Here is a 22,671-nt window from a genome sequence, read left to right on the forward strand (position 1 = left end):
GAAACAACCCCCCGGTCGCCCAAGAAAAACTCGTTTCCAACTGGCACGGATTTACCTTTTTATTGAACAACCAGAGTCCGCTCTTTTTGTTGTCATTTCCTCCCCCTTCCCGGTTGTCTAGCAAGAGTTGGCGGCCCAGCTTTTCTCCCCCCGCTCCTAGCGTGTCCATAATAAGCAGAAGATCTCCTGGTAGCCAGTCAGGTCTTCCTCCAGTCTCTCCCACCCCCGCCGCCGCCGCCGCCGCCGCCGCCCCCACGCCTTCCTTTCCGTTTGGTTCCTGCGAGCCATTGAAAAGAATGCGGAGAGATACCTGTTTGGGAGGAGGCTATGGGATGGAGTGGGGGAGGGAGGGTGGGGGAGAAAGAGGAGAGGGAAAGAGTTTCATTGGATTCCTCCCTCCCTCCCTCCCTCTCCCTGCTCTTTGCCACCCTTAAATCAAGGTGCGACGGGTGCCAAAGCGCGATGAAATGCAAAGAAAGCCAATTGCTGGCCCGAGGTGGGGGGAGATCGCTCCTCGGAGTCCTGCCTGCGACTCTGGAAGAGGCAGTAATTGCTGGAGACAGAGAGAGCTGGGGGGCTGGGCTGAGGTAGCCATGTATAAATAGTGTGATCTCCCCATTGAAAGGCATAAATAACAGCGGGAGGGATCTAAGCCCCGAGACAGCGCCCCGTCTCTGCTCTTCGACGTGGTCTTCCTCGCTGCTTGTCACGAGGAGGAGGATTTAAAACAAAACACGCGCACGCAACGCGCAACACCACCTTCAAGCAGCAGCAGCAGCAGCAGCCTGGACCGACGAGGCGGCCCCCTGGACCTCCTGAGTGCAGATCTCCACCCCACCAGCCCCACCACCGCGACCCACGCCCAGATCCAGCCGCTGCAGCTCGGAGGACCTCTTCACTGTGGATCGCGGGCGTGCGCTTCTGCTCTCCCCCTCCCCCTCCCCAGCCACCGGGTCGCCATGGAAGAACTTACCGCGTTTGTCTCCAAATCTTTCGACCAGAAAAGCAAGGAGAGCAGCAGCGGAGGAGGAGGTGGCGGCGGCGGAGGTGGTGGTGGAGGAGGAGGCGGCGGTGGCGGCAGCAGCGGCGGCGGAGGAGGCACCGGCCACAAGAAGGAGACTATCACGTACCGGGAAGTTTTGGAGAGTGGGCTGGCGCGCTCGCGGGAGCTGGGCGCCTCGGAAGCCGGCAGCCTGCAGGAGCTGGCCGAGAGCGGCGCGCACTGCCCGGTGCACCTCTTCAAGGAGCACGGAGACGGAGACAAGGACAAGCTCAAGGACTTCAACCACGCCAGCAGGACCTCGGAAGGTAAGGAGGGCACTGGACCCACCAGGCGTCTGTCTCTCCACCTCCTCTCCCTGCCCCAGACACCAGCGCCGAAGGCCTCTAGGCTTTTTGGGTGGGGAGGAGCGGTTGGGCAGGGGGCAAACTAATAATAATAATAATAATAATAATAATAATAATAATAATTAATAATAATAATAATTCACCACTTGTCTAGCAACAGCAGGAACGGCCGCTGGGATCGTGAAGCACTTCTGGAGTGGAAAGTAGAAGGAAAAGGGAGCGGAGGGACAGAAACACCCAAACTTTCCCCTTAGCTTTTCTGGGAACAATAGGAGTGCGTGGAGATGGGGGGCGGGCGGGGAGGAAAAAGAAAGAAGCAGGTTTCGCATCGACGACCCGATTCGATCGGAAGCCCGGGTATCCTTTGCCCGGTTGCCTGCCTGTGTTGCTGCCCGAAGGAGCTTGTTCTGGAACGAGCCTCCAACTTCGTGGCTTCAATTATGGCTTCTTTTTTGTTTCTTTTCTTCCATTAAAAAGAGGCGTAAGGGAAGCCAAGCTCAGGGTAAACTGGTCAGAGGCCTGCGGGGAGGATCCAAGCAGAAAGGAAGGAAGGAAAAGCGCATTTAGGATTTTGTACCGAGCCCGTGTCGATAGTTTCTCCGGGTGTCAGTTCCTTCCTTCCTTCCTTCCTTCCTTCCTTCCTTCCTTCCTTCCTTCCTTCCTTCCTTCCTTCCTTCCTTCCTTCCTTCCTTCCTTCCTTCCTTCCTGATGTGTAAGATAGAGTCCCTTCACCCCGGGCCACCAGGTCGATAGCCTATAGAAGGGAGCATTCTGAGGGTGAGGGAAAGTAAATTTTTAAGAAAGTTGATAAAACGTTTTTCGGCGATTTAAGACAGGTTTCCTCCAGGGCAGACGCGATGGGATTAAATGCAGCAATCCCTTAGGAGTGAGAAGGGAAAACTTAAAATTAAAATTCAACAGGGCTGCTCAGTTATGTTAATCCCCCTTCCTTAAAATATGTTTTACTCCGCCATTCGTTCTGCTCCTTCGCTTCGTAAAATAATAACGGTGTGTTGGATCGATGGTATTTAGGAGATTTGGGCCACTTGTACCATAAAAAGAACAAAACGAATCGAAACAGCATTCTGTCCTTTATAGAAAAGCCCTATCACTCAAATCTGCTCGCTCCTTTAATATCAATTCTACATATTATTAATAATTCTTTTTTATGTTCTATTAGATTCGTTATAAATGGAAGGAGAGCTTAGACGCAGGGCTAAATAAATGAGAATTTAATTTCTGTGAAGCTTTAATAATTCCAATTTCATATATATATTAGAGAGAGAGAGAGAGAGAGAGAGAGAGAGAGAGAGAGAGAGAGAAGGGCCTATCAGAATACATTTTTTTAAAATAGTAAGGCGTGAAATCCTTCGAGTTTCCTGAAATGCTGTCAGTTCTAATGCACGGTTACTGTTTTGGTAAACAATATACATATCTAATATTTTATATACATACCCGTTTATTGAAAACGTGCTTCATTCTGAGCAGTCACCTGAACACGCAACTCTGAAATGTCATAAAATATATTGTAATCTCTCTCACACACACACATCTCAAGTTTGTACTAATTGTTTTTCGGTTAAAAAAGAGGTATCAACCTCAGGAAGAATCCATGGAGGAAGACTGGTTTCCAGCGGTACAACAAACATTACAAGCGAAAAATCATTACCATATTTGTGAATGGTTGGAACGCTGGAACGTGTCTCCATTAAAGGGAGTTGTAAGGGAGGCAATCCCTCGAACGTTCGTAGGGAGCAAAAAATGTAGCGATCGTGGGCCGGAAGTGAGTTTCAGCGGAATCAGGGCGAGAGACTAATAGACAGTGTGTGTTGAGAGATCTTGCTCCTAGTGTCAAAAATCCGTTAGCTTCACACCTGTGTTTGGTAGCTGTCGCGCAAAACAAAACCCTGTAGGTAACCATAACACTGTATTAAAATTAAAAATTTCCCCTCTTAATTCAAGGCTGCTTCGTCGTATTTTTAAAAAGCCACGACAGTAAACACCTCTCTGGCTGAGGATACATTTATATATAGTTTTATGTTCAATTTGAGAGTTGCCTGGGGATTCTTAGGCAATTCGGTGTGTACCATCAGTTAAAATTATTCTGTAAACCAAATGCCCTGATTCTTAAACTTATTTTACTTGGAGGTATATAATACTGTAAAGCCTTTCGATGTCAGAAGATTTGCATGTAAGAGGTAGTAGGCTGGAACACAACACTGCTTCCTTAAAGTCAAAGCAAAACAATAGAACTGGACAGCAGAGGTTTAATCGTGTCACTCCTGATCCCAACCCACTTTTCCTTGGGAGGCCAGTTAGGCTGGAACCGAGGGGATTTACTTCCAGGGAATGCGCTTGGAGACGGGCACGTCTATGTAAACCAGCTGTCCGACAGGCTGCAGTCCTCCGCGTTGCCGCTGAACTTGCCAGTAAATAAGTTCCACGGAGAGGAATGGTGCCCCATTGGGCCCAGCAAGGCTTCCTTCCCTAAGGTGGGAAGGGGGTCCTTTGCATCTGGCTGGAGAGCGCTCACGTCGAGGTTATTGCCGTTAGTGTGACCTGAGCTCCCCAGGTAAAGGAGGCAAGAGGAAGTCTTTGCGCCAACCCCCGAATTTCCAGTCCCTTTCAGAACAGGCGAGATGAAGTCCTCTCTCTCCCGCCCTCTTGCCCAGTCCCTCGTTACATCTTCACGCGCTCCTGTTCTTTGCAAACGTGACGTTTTGCTGCGGGAGTGACGTGTTGGCTCCTCAGAAGGCCAGCCGTGGCTGCGGGGCAGAGAGGGCGTCTAGGCCACGCTCTTTCTGCCACCCAGAGCGCACCGGGCCCAGGCCTGCTGCAACAGAGGCGCTGTCTTTTCCTCTGGGTGATTCCTTTCTTATCGATTTCTATCCCGAGGGAGGAATCTTCCCCCAAACGGACCGAACTTGAGGCTTGGTGGCTTTTATCAATACTATATTGGAAAGGCGATGGGTTATAAGAATATCGTCTTGTGCCATTTGTTTTTGTTTTTTAAGCACAGCCCACAAAAGGCAGCATTTAACCTGCTTTGGCCAAAGGTCATCCCGATTATGTCGCCCGAATCATTTCTAATGGTTACCTGGTCACAGGAAAGCTGGGTTCATATCGTGTGTGTGTCGGTTCCCACATTCCTAAAGCCTCTCAGTTGGGGACTATGGATTCTAATATCCTTTGGATTTATTTTAAAGCGCGCGTAACGGAGCGAAACAAACATGACGTTTTCCTGGTGCTCAGTAGCTATTAGGGGGGGTCCCCCATGTCTTTAAAAAGCGTGTTTCCGATCCCCTTCCGCCATGTCTAGACTGCAAAATGAGGCCCCGATCCCCTCCCGGTGAAGGCGACTGGCCAGGAATAGTGGACACGTCTCAGAGCCTTTCTCATCTGAAAGTGGCCATTTCCTCTTTACACTGGTTTCGCGTAAAATCTTTGCTACTCTTGGCTTGCGTGGGGTATATGGATCTTTAACTTTCCTCAGGAGGCTTGTCAGTTCAGAAAACCTAGGCCACACTTCCTAGCCGCGACCACATATTGCCACCGAGGTATGATCCGGCAGTCTTCAAAAATAAGATGATTAAGTTTGTATGCGTGGAGAGACGGGAGATGCCCCTTACAAGGGGCAGTTAGCAACCTTAGCTGGAGAAAATGTGAGTCACACAAGGTCTCTCTAAGGACCATCACCTGTTCTGCGCCCAAATAAATAGAGAATTTTCTCGCTGCAACAGGAGAAATGCAAGGAGAGAAAAAATCTACCCTGACTGCGCAGCAGTCAATTACGTTTGTGATCAGAGGAAGCTCTCCGTGCGCTCCGAAAATTTACTAACGAATATTTCACTCAACCCCCCAAATGTGTCATCTGAGCATATGGGACGATGCCAACTTTTGCTTGCCTTTTTTGGGGGTGCTCACAGGGCGACCGTCCTTCGCCTTGGCTGGGGAAACTATGTGCCCAATTCTCCCGCCTCGAGGGCTTTAAGGAGGAAATTAAGGAGGCTTCTATGATGCGCAACTTTGCTGTATTCGTTTCCTCTTCCCTATCCCCATCCCCCCCCCCCGCAGGGATCTATGAGTGCAAAGACAAGCGGGAAGAGGTGAAATCCGAAGACGAGGACGGCCAGACCAAGCTGAAGCAGAGGAGGAGTCGAACCAATTTCACACTGGAGCAGCTGAACGAGCTGGAGAGGCTCTTCGACGAGACGCACTATCCGGACGCCTTTATGAGGGAGGAGCTGAGCCAGAGGCTGGGGCTGTCGGAAGCCAGGGTTCAGGTAAGGCAGCCTTAGAAGAAGACCAGAGTCCTCCTCCTGCTGGCCTTGTTTCGGATCTCTGTCTACCCCATTGAAATCCCCTCCTTTTTGTCACGCGCAGCACCCAGACACGTGTGACGGAGGGAGGGGGCCAGCAGCCATGGGGGGAAATTCCAGCCACTGGCGCTGCTCTCGATTTCTCGCCCCTTTAGAATCTTCAGCAGACATGGAGCGTTCGAAACATCCCCGAGTGCCGCTCGCTAACCAATCAGAGGCCTGATTAGTAGCCCCAGCCAGGAAGGAAAAACCTTTCCCTTTTCCCTTGAGGTTCTACTGCTCCTTTTTTATTTTTATTTTTAACAGGGAGAGGGTGGGAGCAACTTCGGAGAACAATTGGTGTAGATCAAGCTAGGCTGGTTGGGTGCCCTGGGACTGGATTATCCAGAGCCGGGAGTGGGGCGGCGGTGTTGGTGGGGGAAACGTGCCTCTATTTGACTTGCATAACAAGGGTATGAATTCATGGTGCCCCATCTGCTCCGTTTGTCGACCCCCTGGAAAACAGAACGTCTCCCAATCCTCGAGGAGATGTTTGGGTTGTGGGGCCTGCCTGCGGGTCATGCGGCCAAGGCATATGCTCTAGTCTATACAAGAACAGATTGTTGCCTTTAAAAATGCATTTATTTTTTATTTTAAAAAAGGCCTTTAGCCTTGCTCACTAAAGAGAGGGGGGGCTGGAAAAGAAGCAAACAAGAAAATAGATATAATTTAAAAAGGATGATGCAGGATGTGGCGATTGTCGCAGCATCGAACCCCCTCAAACAGAGGTTGTGCTAAAAGGAGGGAAGAAGGGGGTTGGACTAGATGATCCTTGAGGTCCCTTCCAACTCTACAATTCTATGATTCCATGGAAGAGATCAGTCTGTAGCATGGCTTTGGGGTCAAAGGCATGTGGGGAAGACTGAACTCCAGCTGAGCCTTTATTCTGGCTGAACTCCCACAGCACCAAAAAACTATTTTAATGAACCACGCTTCCAGTTCCCCCAGTGTTTTTCCTTGGAGGGAGAGTCACACGAGGAAAGGGGAATCTCAGTCTAAATGCTTTAAGTCAGGGGTGGCTCGCCAGATGTTGACCCCGCCAGATGTTGCTGGACCAAATTTCCCATAATCCCTGACCACTTCCCAGGCTGGCTGGGACTTTGGGGGGGTTAGAGCCCCACGACTCTAACAGAAGAGTTAGCCACCCCTACTTTTAGTATGAACGCCCCACTAATATTAGTGGGGTTGACTTCCACGTCCAGCGTTGAGCAGCATTTTTGTGCGCCTAGAAGGCCTGCGTGTAATTCCTCTTTCCAGGGCAGGTCTGCCATTTAACTTTTAAAACGTTTCTTTGTAGGCTGTTTCCTCCTGAAACAGCTGGGAAAACTAGGCTCCTGAACAGTTCGGGTTTTAAATAAATACAACAATAAATGAAATATTCCCCAGGAACGGAATAGCGCTTACTGGTGTGCTCTTCTTGGAAAGGAGAGCTTACGAGGGGGAATACTGAGAGGGGGAGGGAGAGAGAAGTCGTGGCTCCCACCCCCCGCGCCGAAGATTGATCTAACCGCCCAAGATAAATGAATGAAAAGATTAAACTTTGGCTGAAGGGGACATCAACTTTTATGTCATCTTCCCAGCTTCTTCTAGGCGAGCCGGTATAAAATCTTGCCAGAGCCTTGATGTAGCGTTTCTATAAAAATAAATTACTCGTAGTGTTTCTATAAAAATAAATTACTTGTAATTGAATTCCGCACTCTTTCTTTCAAGTAGTTTATTACCGGAGTAGCGCGGCACCTTAACAGGATATTCATAGTTACAGGAAAATTGGCGTTCCAAGTGCTTGCAGGTTTCATGAAATATTCCACCGTCTCACCTCCCCCTCCCCAGCAACTTTTTCTTCTCTCTCTCTCTCTCTCTCTCTCTCTCTCTCTCTCTCTCTCTCTCTCTCTCTCTCTCTCATATTTCTGAAGGGGGAAAACATCCTTCAGTCTCTCCCCACCCCTCAAAAATAAAGTCCAGAGAAAGCCGTTTTAGAGAGAACCCTTAATTAAAACATAATCAGGATTCGATCGGCTAAAAAGGACTCGGTCGGCATCTTATTAAAGGAGGAAGAGAAAAAGAAGGAGACCGAAGGGCGAAAGCAACAACAACCCAAAGATATTTTAATACTCTTCGAATTGCCTCCTAATCCCCGTCTGTAGCGCCTGTCCCTTGTTGTTAAAGGATCTAGTTTCAATTTAGTGTGGAAATGTGCTGTAAATAAATTGGAGCTCCTACGGTAGCTACTTCTTATTAACCTTTTATTTTTAGTGTTGTACCGGCAACTCATATCGCCCAGCTGTCAGGGTTATAATTGAAAGTTATGAGACCATAGTGAGGAGCAGGCAGTAATTCAATTACGAGCAAATATCTTCGGGTTTTTATGGCGCAAGGCTAAATTAAATGTCATTATTCACTGTCTCTAATGGAAATCAAAAGGAAATCAGATTAGAGCATTTGTGAAAGAAATCACTGAGTGATCCTTAATGAAGAAATAACTGTCTAAAACACTGTCCTGCGCTTTACTTAGCATATTCATGACTACTTGGAATTGATCGGGAATCACACCCGGGCTGATTTATGATGGCTGCGCGCGCGGGCTAATTCATCACTTTTATTCCTCATCACTTTCGCCTTTTTCCAAAGCAAAAAAATAAAAAAATGGGAAGGGACGCGTTTCCTTGCCCAGCTGGGCACAGCGAGTCTTTTTAAGAAGTGCATTTCAGACGCCACTGGTACGAGCCGGCAGCGTTTAACGCGGATTAGTCCCCCACATCACACGCCTCTCGCACGCTGCTCCTGACCGGGTGGCTAAAGCTGGGTAAAAGGACATTTTTGCCCCAGAATTTGCCACATATCTGCACCCGATGTGTGATTAAAAAATAAAAATAAAGTCTGCCTCCTTTAACAGGATAACAGACGACCAAACGACCCTTGGGGGTGGGGAAGGAACTCTCCCCGGAATTGGTATAAATTATATTATGACGAGTGGCGTAGAGATCGGAATTAGCACAGAGGCAGGTCATGGGAGTCATTCCAAAATCATTAATGCTGGATAAAGAGCTACACACACACACGGATTGAGAGAGAGAGAGAGAGAGAGAGAGAGAGAGAGAGAAGAGGATATGGAATGAAGAATAAATAACATGAGGGGCATATTCATTTTTACTCATTGGTTAGTTATCTGTCAATACAGTACAGCCACCCTCTGTCCTCAGACAGGATAGCTGAAGGTTTTCTGTTTACAACTTTTAAATGCACATTTCCTTCCCCGGCTTAATTAAGCAGGATTATTATTATTATTATTATTATTATTATTATTATTATTATTATTGACATACCATAAAAAGATCCCCATTCTCAAGGTTTATATGAATGGTAGGTGGTATATTAAGAAACTAATATTTTCGTTTCAAGTGGGGCTTTCACAATGCTAACGGTCGGAACAAAACCTAGCTAGAACCCAAATATTTCGGCTGAATTTGACTAAAGCTGAAATTTCTCAGCACACCGGAGTTTCGCTGAAAGCAACGGCCCTTTCTCCCAAGGGAGGCGGAGAGATGGCGGGGGTTGATACTCCAAACGTTAGTCCGCTTGAAGCGGCCAAGTTTCCAGAGGTGTTCGAAAGAGTCTTAGAACTGTAAAATTGGAAGGGATCGCAAGGGTCATCTATTCTAGTCCAACTCCCTGCAGTGCAGGAATCGTGTGCCCACCGTGGGGCTTGACTGCAGCACCCTGAGATTAAGAGTCTCACGACTGAGCTAAGAATGCCCACAGCACCTGGTATCCCTAGGCAGTGGTCTCCCATACAAGCACTAACCAGGCCTGACCCTGCTTAGCTTCGGAGATCCCACGAGACTGGGCGTGTTGAGGGTCGTACGGCCGTCTATCTATTCCCAAAGGCTGTGCTGCGTGTTGCGCTCTTCACAGAACCAGGAAATCCAAGGGAGCCAGAGATCAGGACATTAAAAGGGAAAGGGGACATTTCCACTGGTAAAGAAAGCTCCCTTTCAAAAAGTTCAGGGATCGCTCAGAAATTGAGCAAACTCCCCCCTCCCGTTCCCCCATCTTTTAATTCGAGACATCACCTAATAGAGACCCGGATCAGGGAGGGGGCGGCGACGCCACTAGCGCACGTGTGAAGGCGGCCAATTCCTGTTGAAGATACCCATTCCAGTACCCCTGGATAATTAATGTCTTTGGAAGCCTTTCTTTGCACTAATTACTCCGTTGTAAATGGCCATCATTAAGGCAATTGAAGAAAGCTCGGAGGCGAAATGTGATGTAGGAAGTGCAGTTAGTATTAATTAACCGTATGATCAACTTGGCAAGCTGAGGAACTTGGAGGGGGGGGCGGGGCGAATGGGAGCGATGTTTGCTTAACTCCCAGATTTGATCTGTCTCAGCAGACAGAGGCTGACTAAAGTTTGATTTAGTAAGAGGACGGGGGTGGAGACACTGAGCATTTGACGGTAGACGTAATCCTTTAAACATATTTGCAAAAAATCATCTTCTTCCCCTCTCATGGGAGAAGGCTCCCATGCTGTTTGGTACGCCAGAGAGATCTAAGGACACCCCCCCCCGCCTCAATTTATAATACACGGGAATTTCCGGAATTAGGGGAGGATTACTAGGATGGCAATTTTTTTTTTTTAAAAAAGAAAAAGAATAAAATCTGATAGCAGAATTAGAAATAATTCCTTCCACCCAAATTTGGAAAGTGTTTGATTGTCGCGTGGAAGGCAAGCCTATTTAAAAGTCAATCGTGGCTCTGAAAAAGGGATTTATGGTGGGATCCATACCCCAGTCAAAAGACAAATGGGAAGGGGTAATTGAAATCTGTTGGATTAACCCCCTTTGAATAATCCTTCTGGATAATTTGCGTGGAATTAATTGATTTCCCCATAAACGGAATTTGCATTCGAAGTTGACTTGACTTCCAAGGGAGGGTTTGGGTGTCGTGTCTGTGCAGGGCGGTCCTGAGCATCGTTTACTCGAAAGTAAGCTCGGCGGAATTCAACGAAATGCTGTGCCTTGCCTGTAACGAAGCAGGTTCATGCCACAAGATACTTTTTAATCTTCAAGGAAACTTTACTGGTTTCGCTACTTTTCTAGAATTGCTTTCTGTGAAGTTCTTCTAGGATCGCAACCTTAATCGCTGGCAGCCTCTTCTGTTGCATGGTTGCTCGGGAGTAAATCCCAAGTAAATGAAGAGTCCCTCCACTGAACCGTGATGGGACTTTCTTCCGAGCAATCAGTGTTTGGGTGTGGATCCATGGTTGGCCATTTTAGTGGGCAATTCCAAGGTCAGCATGGAAGCATATGACAAAGCCCTAATAAACCCTGGCAAAAATTCGGGAATAAAAGGGTTTAGCTGAAACTCACCCCGCCCGCCCCTCCTATTTTTCCTTAAATAGGGGGGGGGGGAGCGATGCCGTCGACATAGGGGGAAAACAGCTAAAACTGGTCCTTTATTTATATGCGTTCAAAATTAACCTCGAGGAAACGCCACTGCCTGGCACACAGGGGGAAAGGAAGCCACATTCAGGCAAATTGGAGGAACGCTGGACGTGAGAGAGCAAATTGTGTGTGGGGTGTGTGTGTGTGAGATGGATGTGAATTGTAAATCGGCACTTAGTACTGGGCACTTTTTGGGTGTGTGCGTGTGGCGATCTGTCACATTTATGTCTCATTGTTTAGTGTGTGAGCCGATAACCTCTTCCCCACGGGGAAATCTCCCTTAGCTGCCTGCCAGCCGAAACCTATACTTGTTCTCTCAGCAGTAAACCCCATTGACTTCCATGGGGAAGGTCAGTGTGGGCATTGGATTGCGGCTTGGCTCTCTGTTCCTCAACGCCATCTGCCTGTTTTCCTGATTTCGAATAGGAGATGCCAAAAAGAAGCTCTTTTTGCTTCCCTTCCCCGGATTAAAAGCTAGGCAAGCGGGCCGTCTTTGTTGCTGGACTAAACAGTTTCTTTCTTTGGATAGCCCCTGAGGCATTTTGTTCATCTGCTAGTTCGACATAATGATTTGCCCCCTTTTAATATTCCGCCTTTCCCGGTGAAAGGGAGCCCAAGGCGGCTGACAACATAAAAGCATTACAAACACACACACTTTTAGGGAAGAGAATACAGTAGTGCCCCTCCCATTTCAGGCCGTATTTGTTTGTTCTTCGGGAGTCCTCTCTATTTCTGGCCGAGTCCCTCAAGAGTGGCTGCTGTTCTAAATGTAAACCTTTAGATCGGAACATATTCTTTGGTTTAAAGAAGTGCGCGCGCGGACCTGGATCATTCGCGTTATATTTATGGGATACTGAACTACACGCATAGCTCTTCAAATACATTGACTTGTTTGCGGTCTAAGCCTTGAATATATCCTTGCAAAATTCCTCCCCTACTGGGGGGGGGGCAGGAATCCAAATTGTCCCTCCTCCTGACTGATATCCGAAGTGCTATAAACTGAGCAGTTGTGCAAGCTTTGTTGTCGCGCCGAGGCGCTCAATTTGTGCCCGGGCTGTCGCACTTTAGCCTGTAGGTGAGGGCTCATATGCTTGACCGGTTCTCCATACAGTATTAAAAACACGAGAAGAGCTTCATTTCCCCTGCACCAGTCTAGTGGTCTCTGGGAGCGGAACTTTGGGGATGTTTCATGGCTGTGTCTAGCGCCCCCACAGACCAATCCATGTATTGCCTCTTATACCTTCGAAGGGTTGCTGCCCTTGGGGCTCCGTTGCGCCACACTGACAGCCCCTTCCTCTGAATCCCTTGAGATGGAGGAAGCAAAGTCTCCTTTTGACCAGGACTTTAAAAAAAAGGAAAAAGAGAGAGTACGCATGCGCGGGGAGGAAGCGGCTACACCCCCACATCAACTTCGCGGTGCTTTGCGAATTTGGATTCGCAGCCTTAGGAGGGAGGTCGCTCCTGGCTTGACTGCTCCTCTTAAAAGCGCTTGTTTGCTTGACTTTGACATCAGCAATGCTTGGGAGGATCAAGATGCAAACTCTGCATTTTACAACAGGGGACGACTTTGTCCAAGCTGCGCATTGTTCCGTTGGTGGTTTTTTTTTTAAGCAGAAGTGCGAATGAGTCCCATTTCGATTCTTGTCCGATTCTCTGTTCGCACTCGGATCGCACCTGCTCTATTTGCACCTATAATTGTTGCAAGTGAAACTCGTCTCATCACTTGCAGCCCACATTTTCTGATCTTGTGGCTGCTTTATGCTTTGTAATAGTAATAAGAATAATACAGAAAGTCGCTGTTCTCAGGTCATTAGTTCAGTTTTTTTAAATAAAAAAAATACAATGCGTGTGTATGGGTGTGTGTGCAACAACAAAAACCTCTAAGAGGTTTACACAGTCCCCCTACCAGTGCAGACGTCAGGATTGCTTGTCATTCCAACAGCGGGAAAGGAAATGCTGCATTTATACCATTTTAGTGGTATAGCACAGGCTATATAGGACGGGAGGGGGAACGCTTTCCTATTTTCTTATTTCGAAACATCTCAGGCTGCAATCCTATACACGCTTACCCGACAGGAAGCGCCATTGAAGCCAACGGGATTTACTTCTGACACCTATAAGGATCACACTGTGAATCTCTTGAAACCAGCTTACCAATACCACGACCCTTGTCTTAAAAGGGCCTTTGATTAGTCCTGCTGTTTTGCGTGATGTATACTGTTACTTGTATGCCAAATAAATAAACAAGCATTTCTCAGAGAGAAAGCCACCAGATGAGCAGAGCAGAGGAAAGAGAAGTTTCAGTAGCGTGCATAGCAAAACTGCCACTTTGATTCTGGAAGAAGAAGAAGGGGGGTGGGGGAGGCGAAGTATAAGATATTCATCTTTCCTCTGCCTCTCTGAGACTTTGGAACACGGGCTGAGATAGCTTCTGTCCTCTCACATTCGGACTCCATATTTTCGTGTGTTCTGAATATCCTCAAAAGCTTGTCCTTCTGTGGGTAGGTAGGAACTTACCTGTTTCTATATTGCTGGTCCCGTGAAAATCAATAAGACGTATCAATCAAAATAAAACTCCTTTATTGTACGAGCAATCAAAATGACACAAAACAGGGAGCAAGCTTCGAGCCCAACAGGACTGAATATTAAGCAAGGGCGTGTGTGGGTAAGGCGGCGGGGGGAAATGTCTGTATTGGTCAAAAAAGTTCGTTTTTATAAGCAGGGGTGGCTGCTAGTCGCTTCAGAACTGATGGTGACAAACCTCTCCTCCCCTCATTTTCTTTGATCGCAGGTTTGGTTCCAGAACCGAAGAGCCAAATGCCGGAAACAGGAGAACCAGATGCATAAAGGTGAGTTCGAGCTGGAAAGTGCTTGGGTGGGCTGGAGGAGGGGAGGGGGTTGGCGAGCGCTATCCAGACCCCCGAGGTTCCTTCCTCACCAAGACACGTCTCTCTCTCTCTCTCCCCCCCCCCCGCTTTGCAGGTGTGATCTTGGGGACGGCCAGCCACTTAGACGCCTGCCGAGTGGCCCCTTACGTCAACATGGGCGCCCTGAGGATGCCTTTCCAGCAGGTAGCTCGTTTTGATTCCTTTTGACCCGTTTCTCTCCCTGTACGTCCGAGGCGAATCGAGGTTCGGGAGGGGAGGGGCTCTGTAGAAAAGGACACGCCTATTCCGTGCGGGCTGCCCGACCGAAGGGGGCGGTGCTTATACGCCTCTCGCGGGGCAGGAGGCGTGGCCGGAGCGCAGGTCCGTCAGGAAGCCACGCCCCTTGGCGTCCGGGCGTTTTTCAAGGCTGGGATGGGTCAGTGGCGAAGGAGTGCACTCTGCGCGCCCTCAGAGGCGCGCTTATCGACAAGCGCCCCCAGGTTTGGAACGAGGACTTGCTCACTGTGGCTTCCAAGTCTGGCTGCAATCCTGTTCACGCTCAATGTGGGAGTAAGCGCCATTGAAACCAGTAGGACTTATTTCTGAGTGAACACTGTGTAGGATAGTAATGTGGAGTGTTGCATCGTTTGGAAAAACAAAATTTCCAGCGACTTCTGCTCATCCTCTTGGAAAGATGAGTAGTTGATTTGCCTCAGCTACTGTTAGTAGAAACCAAACACGTTAATCTCTGTACTGAACCACTTCAATTTCTGCCTTTCAAGTAGTCTTTAAAGGCACAACAGTTCTTACCTGTGGCGGGAAAGATATTGAATGCAGAGGGGAAGAAAATAAATCCAGGCAGTGGCGTAGCGTGGGTTGTCAGCACCCGGGGTAAGGCAAGTAATTTGCACCCCCTAACCTGTGGATTTGTGCCCCCTAACTCATGGATTTGCACCCCCTAACCCTAACCCCCAGATGTTGTGCCCGGTGCGGCCGGCCCCCCCTGCACCCCCCACGCTACACCACTGAATCCAGGTAATTGTAGCTTCACTCCCCCAAATACCTAAATGTAGAATTCCATTATTTTTGTTCCTCTCTCCTAAGTAGTCATCCTAAAGCACACCTGCATTGCAGTCCTAGAAATGTTCACTCAGAAGTAAATTATGTTGCTTTTAATGGGGACATCATTCTTGGTAAGTGTATACAGGATCATAGCTTGACCTGTATTTTGCTTAAGGGACAGGTGGATCCACACCATACATTTAAAACACATTCAGCACACTTATTCCCCCTCCACACACCCCGAATCCTGGGAACTGTCGCTCATTCCTCACAGAGCCACAGTTCCCGGCACCCGTAGCAAGCTACTTTTCACTGAGACTGGGGAAAGCCATGTGCTACAAATGCGTGGTGTGGATTCAACATTCCTGTGAAGTAGGTTAGGCTGAGAAACTGCTCTTTGTTCAAAGCTAATCTTTATCAAAGCAACAAAGAAAATACTGTAGCGCAAGCATGTTTCAGGACTCACACAACGAAACCACCTCCCAAACTTGCATGGCCATGAAGAAGTTTGTTTCTCAGCCATCTTCTGATATGGGCAATAATAGAGACCTACCTTATTAGATTGATTTAAGTAATGAGTACTGAATGATGCATTCTCTGCCCTTAAATTCACTGTAAACCTGCTACTTGCAAGGGGATTTGAATGCAGGTCTTTAACCCTCCAGTCACTATGTCGCACTAGCACTGTATGGAATGCAAAAACCATGCTTTGCTCACTCTTTTTGCCCCATTAGTCTTCATAACTGGGAACTGAAAGTAGTCTCACACACAAGCCATAGGAAAAATTCAGTAAGGAGCAGAGATGCCTCAGCTCTCATCTATTTACAGCCTCCTATATAATTAAGCACCCTTGTGATTCTCGGGCTTCTGAAAAGGTCCCATTTATTTCAAACAGGGTTTCAGAAAAGTGGGGCCTAGGTAGTTGATTTCTTCTGCGGCAGCATTTATCTCTTGCAGAACTAAAGCAACGTCGCCCTTGGTGATTTCACACGCGAGGCTTAAATCAGGGTGGTCCAAGGAGAAGAAATCAACACACATTTGGTTTCTGTTTTGAATTAGATCCTGCGTTGTTAACAGATTTAAGGACACCAAGAGTTGTCAGCTTCTCACTCACGAATGCTTGTGCCGTTTAACAGGGGCTTGTTCCGCAGCAAAGCAGCAGTGGTGGTGACTGTTTCTCTCCATGTTGTGAAGCGCTTCATCTCTTAATTTGCTGTAGATCAAGCTGCTGCTAAAAAGGCACACGTAGAAGAGCCGGGTGGAAATTTGGCGATACTCTTAACAAAGAGAACTCGGGCTGCGGGGTTGTGGTGGTCATGTGTGAAAATTTCTCTTTAAGAGGTTGTAACTTTCTCTTTAAGAGGTTGTAACTTAAGGGATGCGGGTGGCACTGTGGGTTAAACCACAGAGCCTAGGGCTTGCCGATCAGAAGGTTGGCGGTTCAAATCCCTGCGACGGGGTGAGCTCCCATTGTTCGGTCCCTGCTTCTGCCAACCAAGCAGTTCAAAAGCACGCCAAAGTGCAAGTAGATAAATAGGTACCGCTCCGGCGGGAAGGTAAACGGCATTTCTGTGCGCTGCTCTGGTTCGCTGGAAGTGGCTTAGTCATGCTGGCCACATGACCCGGAAAGCTCCCTCGGCCAATAACGCAAGATGAGCGCTGCAACCCCAGAGTCGGCCATGACTGGACCCTAATGGTCAGGGGTCCCTTTACCTTTACTTTTAACCTCACATTGCCTCAAAGCTACTTGTGTGGACTTTATCTTTTTTGAAAGCCACCCAGAAATGCTGCCATTCAGTCTAGTGAATGTCTAGTGAATGTCTCCAATGCAAATGATAAGGGAAAAAAAAGTAACAACCCAAAAACACTTACTTAGCAAGGCAGGATGTGAGGGGTAGGCAGGCAGGTGGGTCCTTGTTTCAGCCCCCCCCCACGTGTCAGTGGGGCTTGGGTACTTCTCAGGCTGGAAATGTGTCAGAAACAACCTGTGTCAAAGAAAACTGGTCGATTCCCTGCAAAAGCACCCTAGCCACTGAGACACAGAGAAATAGAACTTGTTCCACTTTCTTTCCTTAAAAAACACAGGCAGGAGGAAGAAAATATTGGGGAGATGATTCTTTACCTTTCTTTGCCTCTCAATGGCTGCCCAAATATGTGAAACCTTTGCTACTTTGTCAATTTCACCTTCATTAGCTTGAGGGTGAAACTGACTAGAAAAACAGCTCCATTTATTGTCGAAGTTAGACGTGTTAAGGGGAGCTGTGGCCTGAATAAGATGGCCATAGTTTTTGATGGATTTCTCCCACCCAAGGACAAGGGAGGAAGAGGAGAAAATAAGCAAGCCTGCAGACAAGGCCACATGGCAGGAGGCTTGCAGATGAGTAGCCAGCTCAGGAAGATCTGAGGCCCTTCTCTTGACTTTTCTCTTCCCTCTCTTAAATGTATCTCACCCTTTTACATACAGAGATGTACAGGCAGTATTCTGTCCAGGCAATAAATGCCTCCACACTTCCGGGCAGTGGAAGTGGGAAGGCGTGGAGACTATTGACAAGCACTTGGTTCTTCTTGCTCAGTTTTATTCAAATGTTTGAATAGCCACCTACTCTCTCATACTGGTTGTCAAAGAGATTGAATTTAATCACACACACGTACAACAAATCTTTTCCACCTAAACCCTCTCAGACTTTGATAAGTGTCTAGTCCCCAGTCCCTTATGTTTCAGACGGCCACAAATAAATATGCTTTAAGATAGCCATAAGTGTCCCTGAACCTTTGTTAAGTATTCTTAGAAAGTGGTCAAATAATAAAGAGATGAAGCGGATGTGATTCTGTTCACAGACTGATCCTGTATCCCTGGCATGCCTTACATGTGGTGTAATGGTTAGAGTGTTGGAGTAGGACTTGGGAGATCAGCGTTCGAATCCCCACTCAGCTATGTAGCTCCCTGGGTGACTCGCCACCTTTTAGCCTCACCCTACCTCACAGGTTGCTGGGAGGATGAAATGGGGAGGAGGAGAACACTACCTTGAGATCCTTGGATGATAAAGCTAGTATATAAATGTAAATAATGATAATGATAATAGAATTGGATCAGGCTAGCAACAGAGCCAAATTTCCCCATTCCACCCCACCCTATACTTAAAAAAAAAATTCAACAGCTTCAAAGCTAAAAAGCTATACTAAGGAAAAATTATTTATAGCCATCTTAAAACAAATCTTACAAGGGGACTTATAAACCTTATAAACAAAGACCAGAGAAGTTATCTGGCACCTTGGGGCTATAACTCTGCATCAGATCTGGCAGCACGTGTTCCTGTTGAAAGTCCAGTAGTGTTTAGGACCAGTTCAAACTCACTTTTGCAGCTATTTAATTACACCGTCGCCTTTTTAATGTTATTATTGTTATTACTATTCAAAAGTCCTTTATTTGCTGGACGTGTGCCACAAGGACTTTAGCAGTAACTGCAGTAACTGCAAATGTGTGTGGCTGCACTTTCTCTCCTGCACACACTTGTGGGTATGGCTCTCCTTTTTTAGTTCCTTGGAGAAGGAAAAAATGTCTGTGTGACCTCCCAGGAAGCATTAATTTTGCTTGATAAAAAACACCATGGGGTAGGGCCTTACATTATAATATCAGGCCACAAGTGAGGATCTGAAACAAAATGTGCAGGTTTTACCAGAGTCTGTGGCTAAGGGGGTTGAAATATTAGAGTTAGCAGAAAAGATAGGTTCCCCTGCCATAACACAGGTCTTACTTCATGCCCACTTTTTATTTTTTTTAAAAACACCAGTCTGCATGCAAGCCAATGGAACACAAGGCTTTTCTTGCAAACGAGTGCTTGGTGTGGCCTAGGAGAAGGTTTGAGAAGGCCATTCATATAGTTCTACATCTGGCCTGATCTATAACAGTGGCCTACATTGCAGGGCTGCTGTAAGTTGCTCTTCCTTAGCACAGCCCTCCAATCTGCAACTGGGGAAAAAAAGTGAACTACATTGCAGGTTTGCTCTATCCTGCTGTCTCAGTTCTACCTGCAGTGTGGGGATATATATAAAAAAGCAATGCAGGGTTCTGCAAACTCAGCTTCTGCTGATCTCCAATGTGCAATAGGGGTCTAATACCGCTGAACAACACTGTGGGGTTGCTGCAAAGTGCCCAGAGCCTGATATGCAGTATTCAGGGTGCCCTAAGCTGTGGGTTAAACCACAGAGCCTAGGACTTGCTGATCAGAAGGTCGGTGGTTCGAATCCCCATGACGGGGTGAGCTCCCGTTGCTCGGTCCCTGCTCCTGCCAACCTAGCAGTTCGAAAGCACGTCAAAGTGCAAGTAGATAAATAGGTACCGCTCCGGCGGGAAGGTAAACGGCATTTCCGTGCGCTGCTCTGGTTCGCCCGAAGCGGCTTAGTCATGCTGGCCACATGACCTGGAAGCTGTCCGCCAGCTCCCTTGGCCAGTAAAGCGAGATGAGTGCCGCAACCCCAGAGTCGTTCGCGACTGGACCTAATGGTCAGGGGTCCCTTTACCTTTTTTACACTGCCATTAAGCCGTTCTCTCCCAGCCAAGGAGAATCTTGAATAGGTATCGCTATGTAGAGGAACCATGCTACAGAAAAGGAAAGAGTTTGTGTGTCTGGAAGATCCGGAAAAGGGGAACTCTGCAGTTCTAAGTTAATGGCAGTAAAATAATGAGTGGAATGTGGCAATTCAACAAGTTAAGGAACATTGGTAAAGGATTGATCACCATGTACAAAGTGTGGCACTGTTCAACAGTAGATTGAAATGCTGAGACATAAGAAGAAAGTGCTCATGGTTATTTGGGTCTGGACTTTAAGTGGTTTCTGATATGATATGCTGACAACAGAGTGAGAACATCTCTCTGTTGTTGCAGATGACAGTGGTTAGAAGCAAAAACAACACTGTGATATCCTGTCGACCTTATTGTGGTATTAGCTTACAGACCTTTTAACCACCTAGCCCAGTTTACCAGGAACCCACATCTGCCTGTTACGGAAGGCCATTCTATTCCTACAGGCTGCAGACCTATCCTGGTGTATGTCCTGTTGAAAACCCGGCCTATTTACAGATGCACAAAATGACACTCATTTGTTTACCCTCCTGGGAGCTCCTTTACTCATTGTCCCTTTTGCTTCTGTGTCCTTCTTTTGCTCCCTCAGGTCCAAGCTCAGCTGCAGCTGGAAGGCGTCACCCATGCCCACCCTCACCTCCACCCTCACCTGGCTGCACACGCCCCTTATCTGATGTTTCCCCCGCCCCCTTTTGGACTTCCCATTGCCTCCTTGGCAGATTCTGCCTCTGCGGCCGCAGTAGTAGCAGCGGCCGCGAAGAGCAACAGCAAGAATTCCAGCATCGCTGACTTGAGGCTCAAGGCTCGGAAACACGCTGAGGCCCTGGGGCTCTGACATTTCCTCCCCAGAAGCCATTTTGTTGCCAGGGATGGACAATAGTTTCTTTCCTCTATCCAGTCTCCGAGCTTGGCTGCGATAAGGACAACTGGTACCTTTTTAAAGGCCCACAAGTACTTGTAGGCAGGCTCAGCGCTGGCCTGTTCCTTCTTTCCTCCCTTTCTCATCCTCTCCTTTTATTTTGTTCAAAGACTTCAGCAACTTGTTCAGTTGATCTGAGGACTGAAGGACCTACTGGCCTATTTTCTGTTTTAAATTTTTATTTCAAAAAGCACTTAGTGCTAATGATTGCAGTTAAACTGTTCTTCAGCCACCAAATGCATAAATACTAGGTTTGAAATCAGTCTGGATCTCAGTTATAAGTGTCAGTTTTGGGGAAAAAATTTGAGAAAACTTTGGAGGAAAGTAGATTTTGGGGGGGGCGGGGAACAGAACCCTCCAATCACGTGGCATCCATGAATCTTGGGACAAATGGAAGTGGACCCTGGCCAAACTGAAGATGATCATGTCAGCCCAACACCATTTGCTGCTGCCAGTTTTGCAACGTCGTGCATGTGCCTAACTTTAAACAACGTTTGAAAATCGCCAAGTATACTGAAACAAAAATGAAACAGAAAAAAGGGAAAAAGCTTAACAACATCGTGGGGCTGGTCTCCATTAAGATGACATTTCTTCTTTGTTGCCAACAGTATTATTTCAATCTCATGAATCTCTTCCATCGCTATGGAGCTGCTGCTGCTGCAGAACTGGTTTGAATTTAAACGTGGAATTTCAGATCTGAGACAAGGCAGTGTTTTCTAAACAAAGCAGCAATAACACAATGGGGTGTCCAAATGACTACATCCTTCACAAGGAACAACAAGAACAACAACAACTGAGTGTGCGTGTGAGAAAGAGAGACACCCAAATTAGTTGGTGATCCAAATGACTGGAACAATGATGAACACATCTGTTTTACTGAGAACCACCTGAACATGCTGAAATGCTTGTACTATGTGAACAGGTTTACTTCACCGTTTTTATTTCCAGATGTCTGGATCTCTGCGGAAGGCCTGCTTGGTTTACAGGATCTAGAGGGGTTGATTCATCTGTCAAAGATGGACACAGTTTTTTTTAAAAAAGCATAATACTGATGCAGCGTTAATTTTAGTGAAATGCAATTAAGTGCAGTAAAGTGCAATACTGTAAATATTATAGATTAAAGGGGGGGGGGGAAATAGCCGCGCATTCTTTTTCTGTTAAAAACCAACTCTGCAGGAACTGTAACCTGGTCCTTTGTGTTCAGACCTGGGAATTGCCATTTGTTGCCAAAATGATAAAGTCTGGGCCTTCTACAGATTGGGAAAGAAATATGAATTGCATATATAAAAGAGAACCGCCATGATTATGAATCCAGTTCATGTGCCATATTTCTGGGAACTAAGCTCAAATGCCTGTATTAATTATTATAACTATAATTTTATTTTTATTTGGCAATTGTTTTAAAGTAAGGAAACAACAACCAAGTCAATGTCATGTAGAGGTGGACAAGTTCAGTGGGGTTTTTTGGGGGGGTGGGGTGGGGAAATTGAAGCCAATTTTATACACCAAATGCAAGCTCATTGGAGCTTATCAGCTAGTATGAGCTGCTACTACGACTCATAGAAATTGAGGAGAACTCCTTGAAATTATATTACCAAAGTGTCTAAGTTTATTATACCCACATTGCTCACTTACATGTAAATTCCTTTCAACCAATTTATTAACTGGTGCTTCTTCTGGAAACAAATACTGCTCTTGTCTACTTCTAAATCTGTTTTTGCATATGATATCCAAGTCTCATTGATGGAATCTTTGCATCTCAACAGCATAAAATCATTAAGTCTGTTCCATTGACCTTCCAGTGTATTTCTTTTTTGAAGCAACCCATTAATAGTTTGGGAGGTTTTTGTTGATATCCTCCCCCACCCCAGCAAAGTGTCCGTAGGACAGAATGTATTGTATTTCTTAAAAAGTCAATATTTTCATCTCTATCTCTCTCTCCCTCTCCCTCGCTCTCTCTTTTCTAACCAGCGTGCAATCTCGTTGTCAGGATGGTTCTCTTTTCTCAGTTTATTTATTCTTCGCAAAACAATTATATTTTGGACAAGTTTTCAAAGTTGAAACATTTTGCCCAACTTTCCTACCTCTTTGTGA

General features: G+C 46.9%; 1 protein-coding gene across 2 annotated transcripts; it reads left to right on the forward strand.

Moving 5' to 3' along the window:
* The first annotated feature begins 435 nt into the window (after positions 1–435).
* SHOX (SHOX homeobox) lies at positions 436–22,364 on the forward strand. 2 transcript variants are annotated; one of them, XM_081907702.1, is made up of 5 exons: positions 436–1,308; positions 5,422–5,630; positions 13,939–13,996; positions 14,130–14,221; positions 20,248–22,364. In XM_081907702.1, the coding sequence occupies exons 1-5, from the start codon at positions 960–962 to the stop codon at positions 20,491–20,493; spliced, it is 954 nt and encodes a 317-aa protein (XP_081763828.1). In that variant the 5' UTR covers positions 436–959; the 3' UTR covers positions 20,494–22,364. The 2 variants fall into 2 exon arrangements, with proteins under 2 accessions (XP_081763828.1, XP_081763829.1); XM_081907703.1 differs by having other exon boundaries at positions 438–1,308; positions 14,130–14,218.
* Positions 22,365–22,671: the final 307 nt, after the last annotated feature.

Source organism: Podarcis melisellensis (assembly GCF_964234715.1).
Source record: "Podarcis melisellensis genome assembly, chromosome: 4".
Taxonomy (NCBI): domain Eukaryota; kingdom Metazoa; phylum Chordata; class Lepidosauria; order Squamata; family Lacertidae; genus Podarcis; species Podarcis melisellensis.

Bases quoted from the DNA above. Each gene is read 5' to 3' on its own strand.
- SHOX (XM_081907702.1), top strand. From the start codon at position 960: ATGGAAGAACTTACCGCGTTTGTCTCCAAATCTTTCGACCAGAAAAGC. The intron at 13,997-14,129 runs GTGAGTTCGAGC...CCCGCTTTGCAG, and splicing joins GGAGAACCAGATGCATAAAG to GTGTGATCTTGGGGACGGCC. The intron at 14,222-20,247 runs GCTCGTTTTGAT...TTGCTCCCTCAG, and splicing joins GGATGCCTTTCCAGCAGGTA to GTCCAAGCTCAGCTGCAGCT.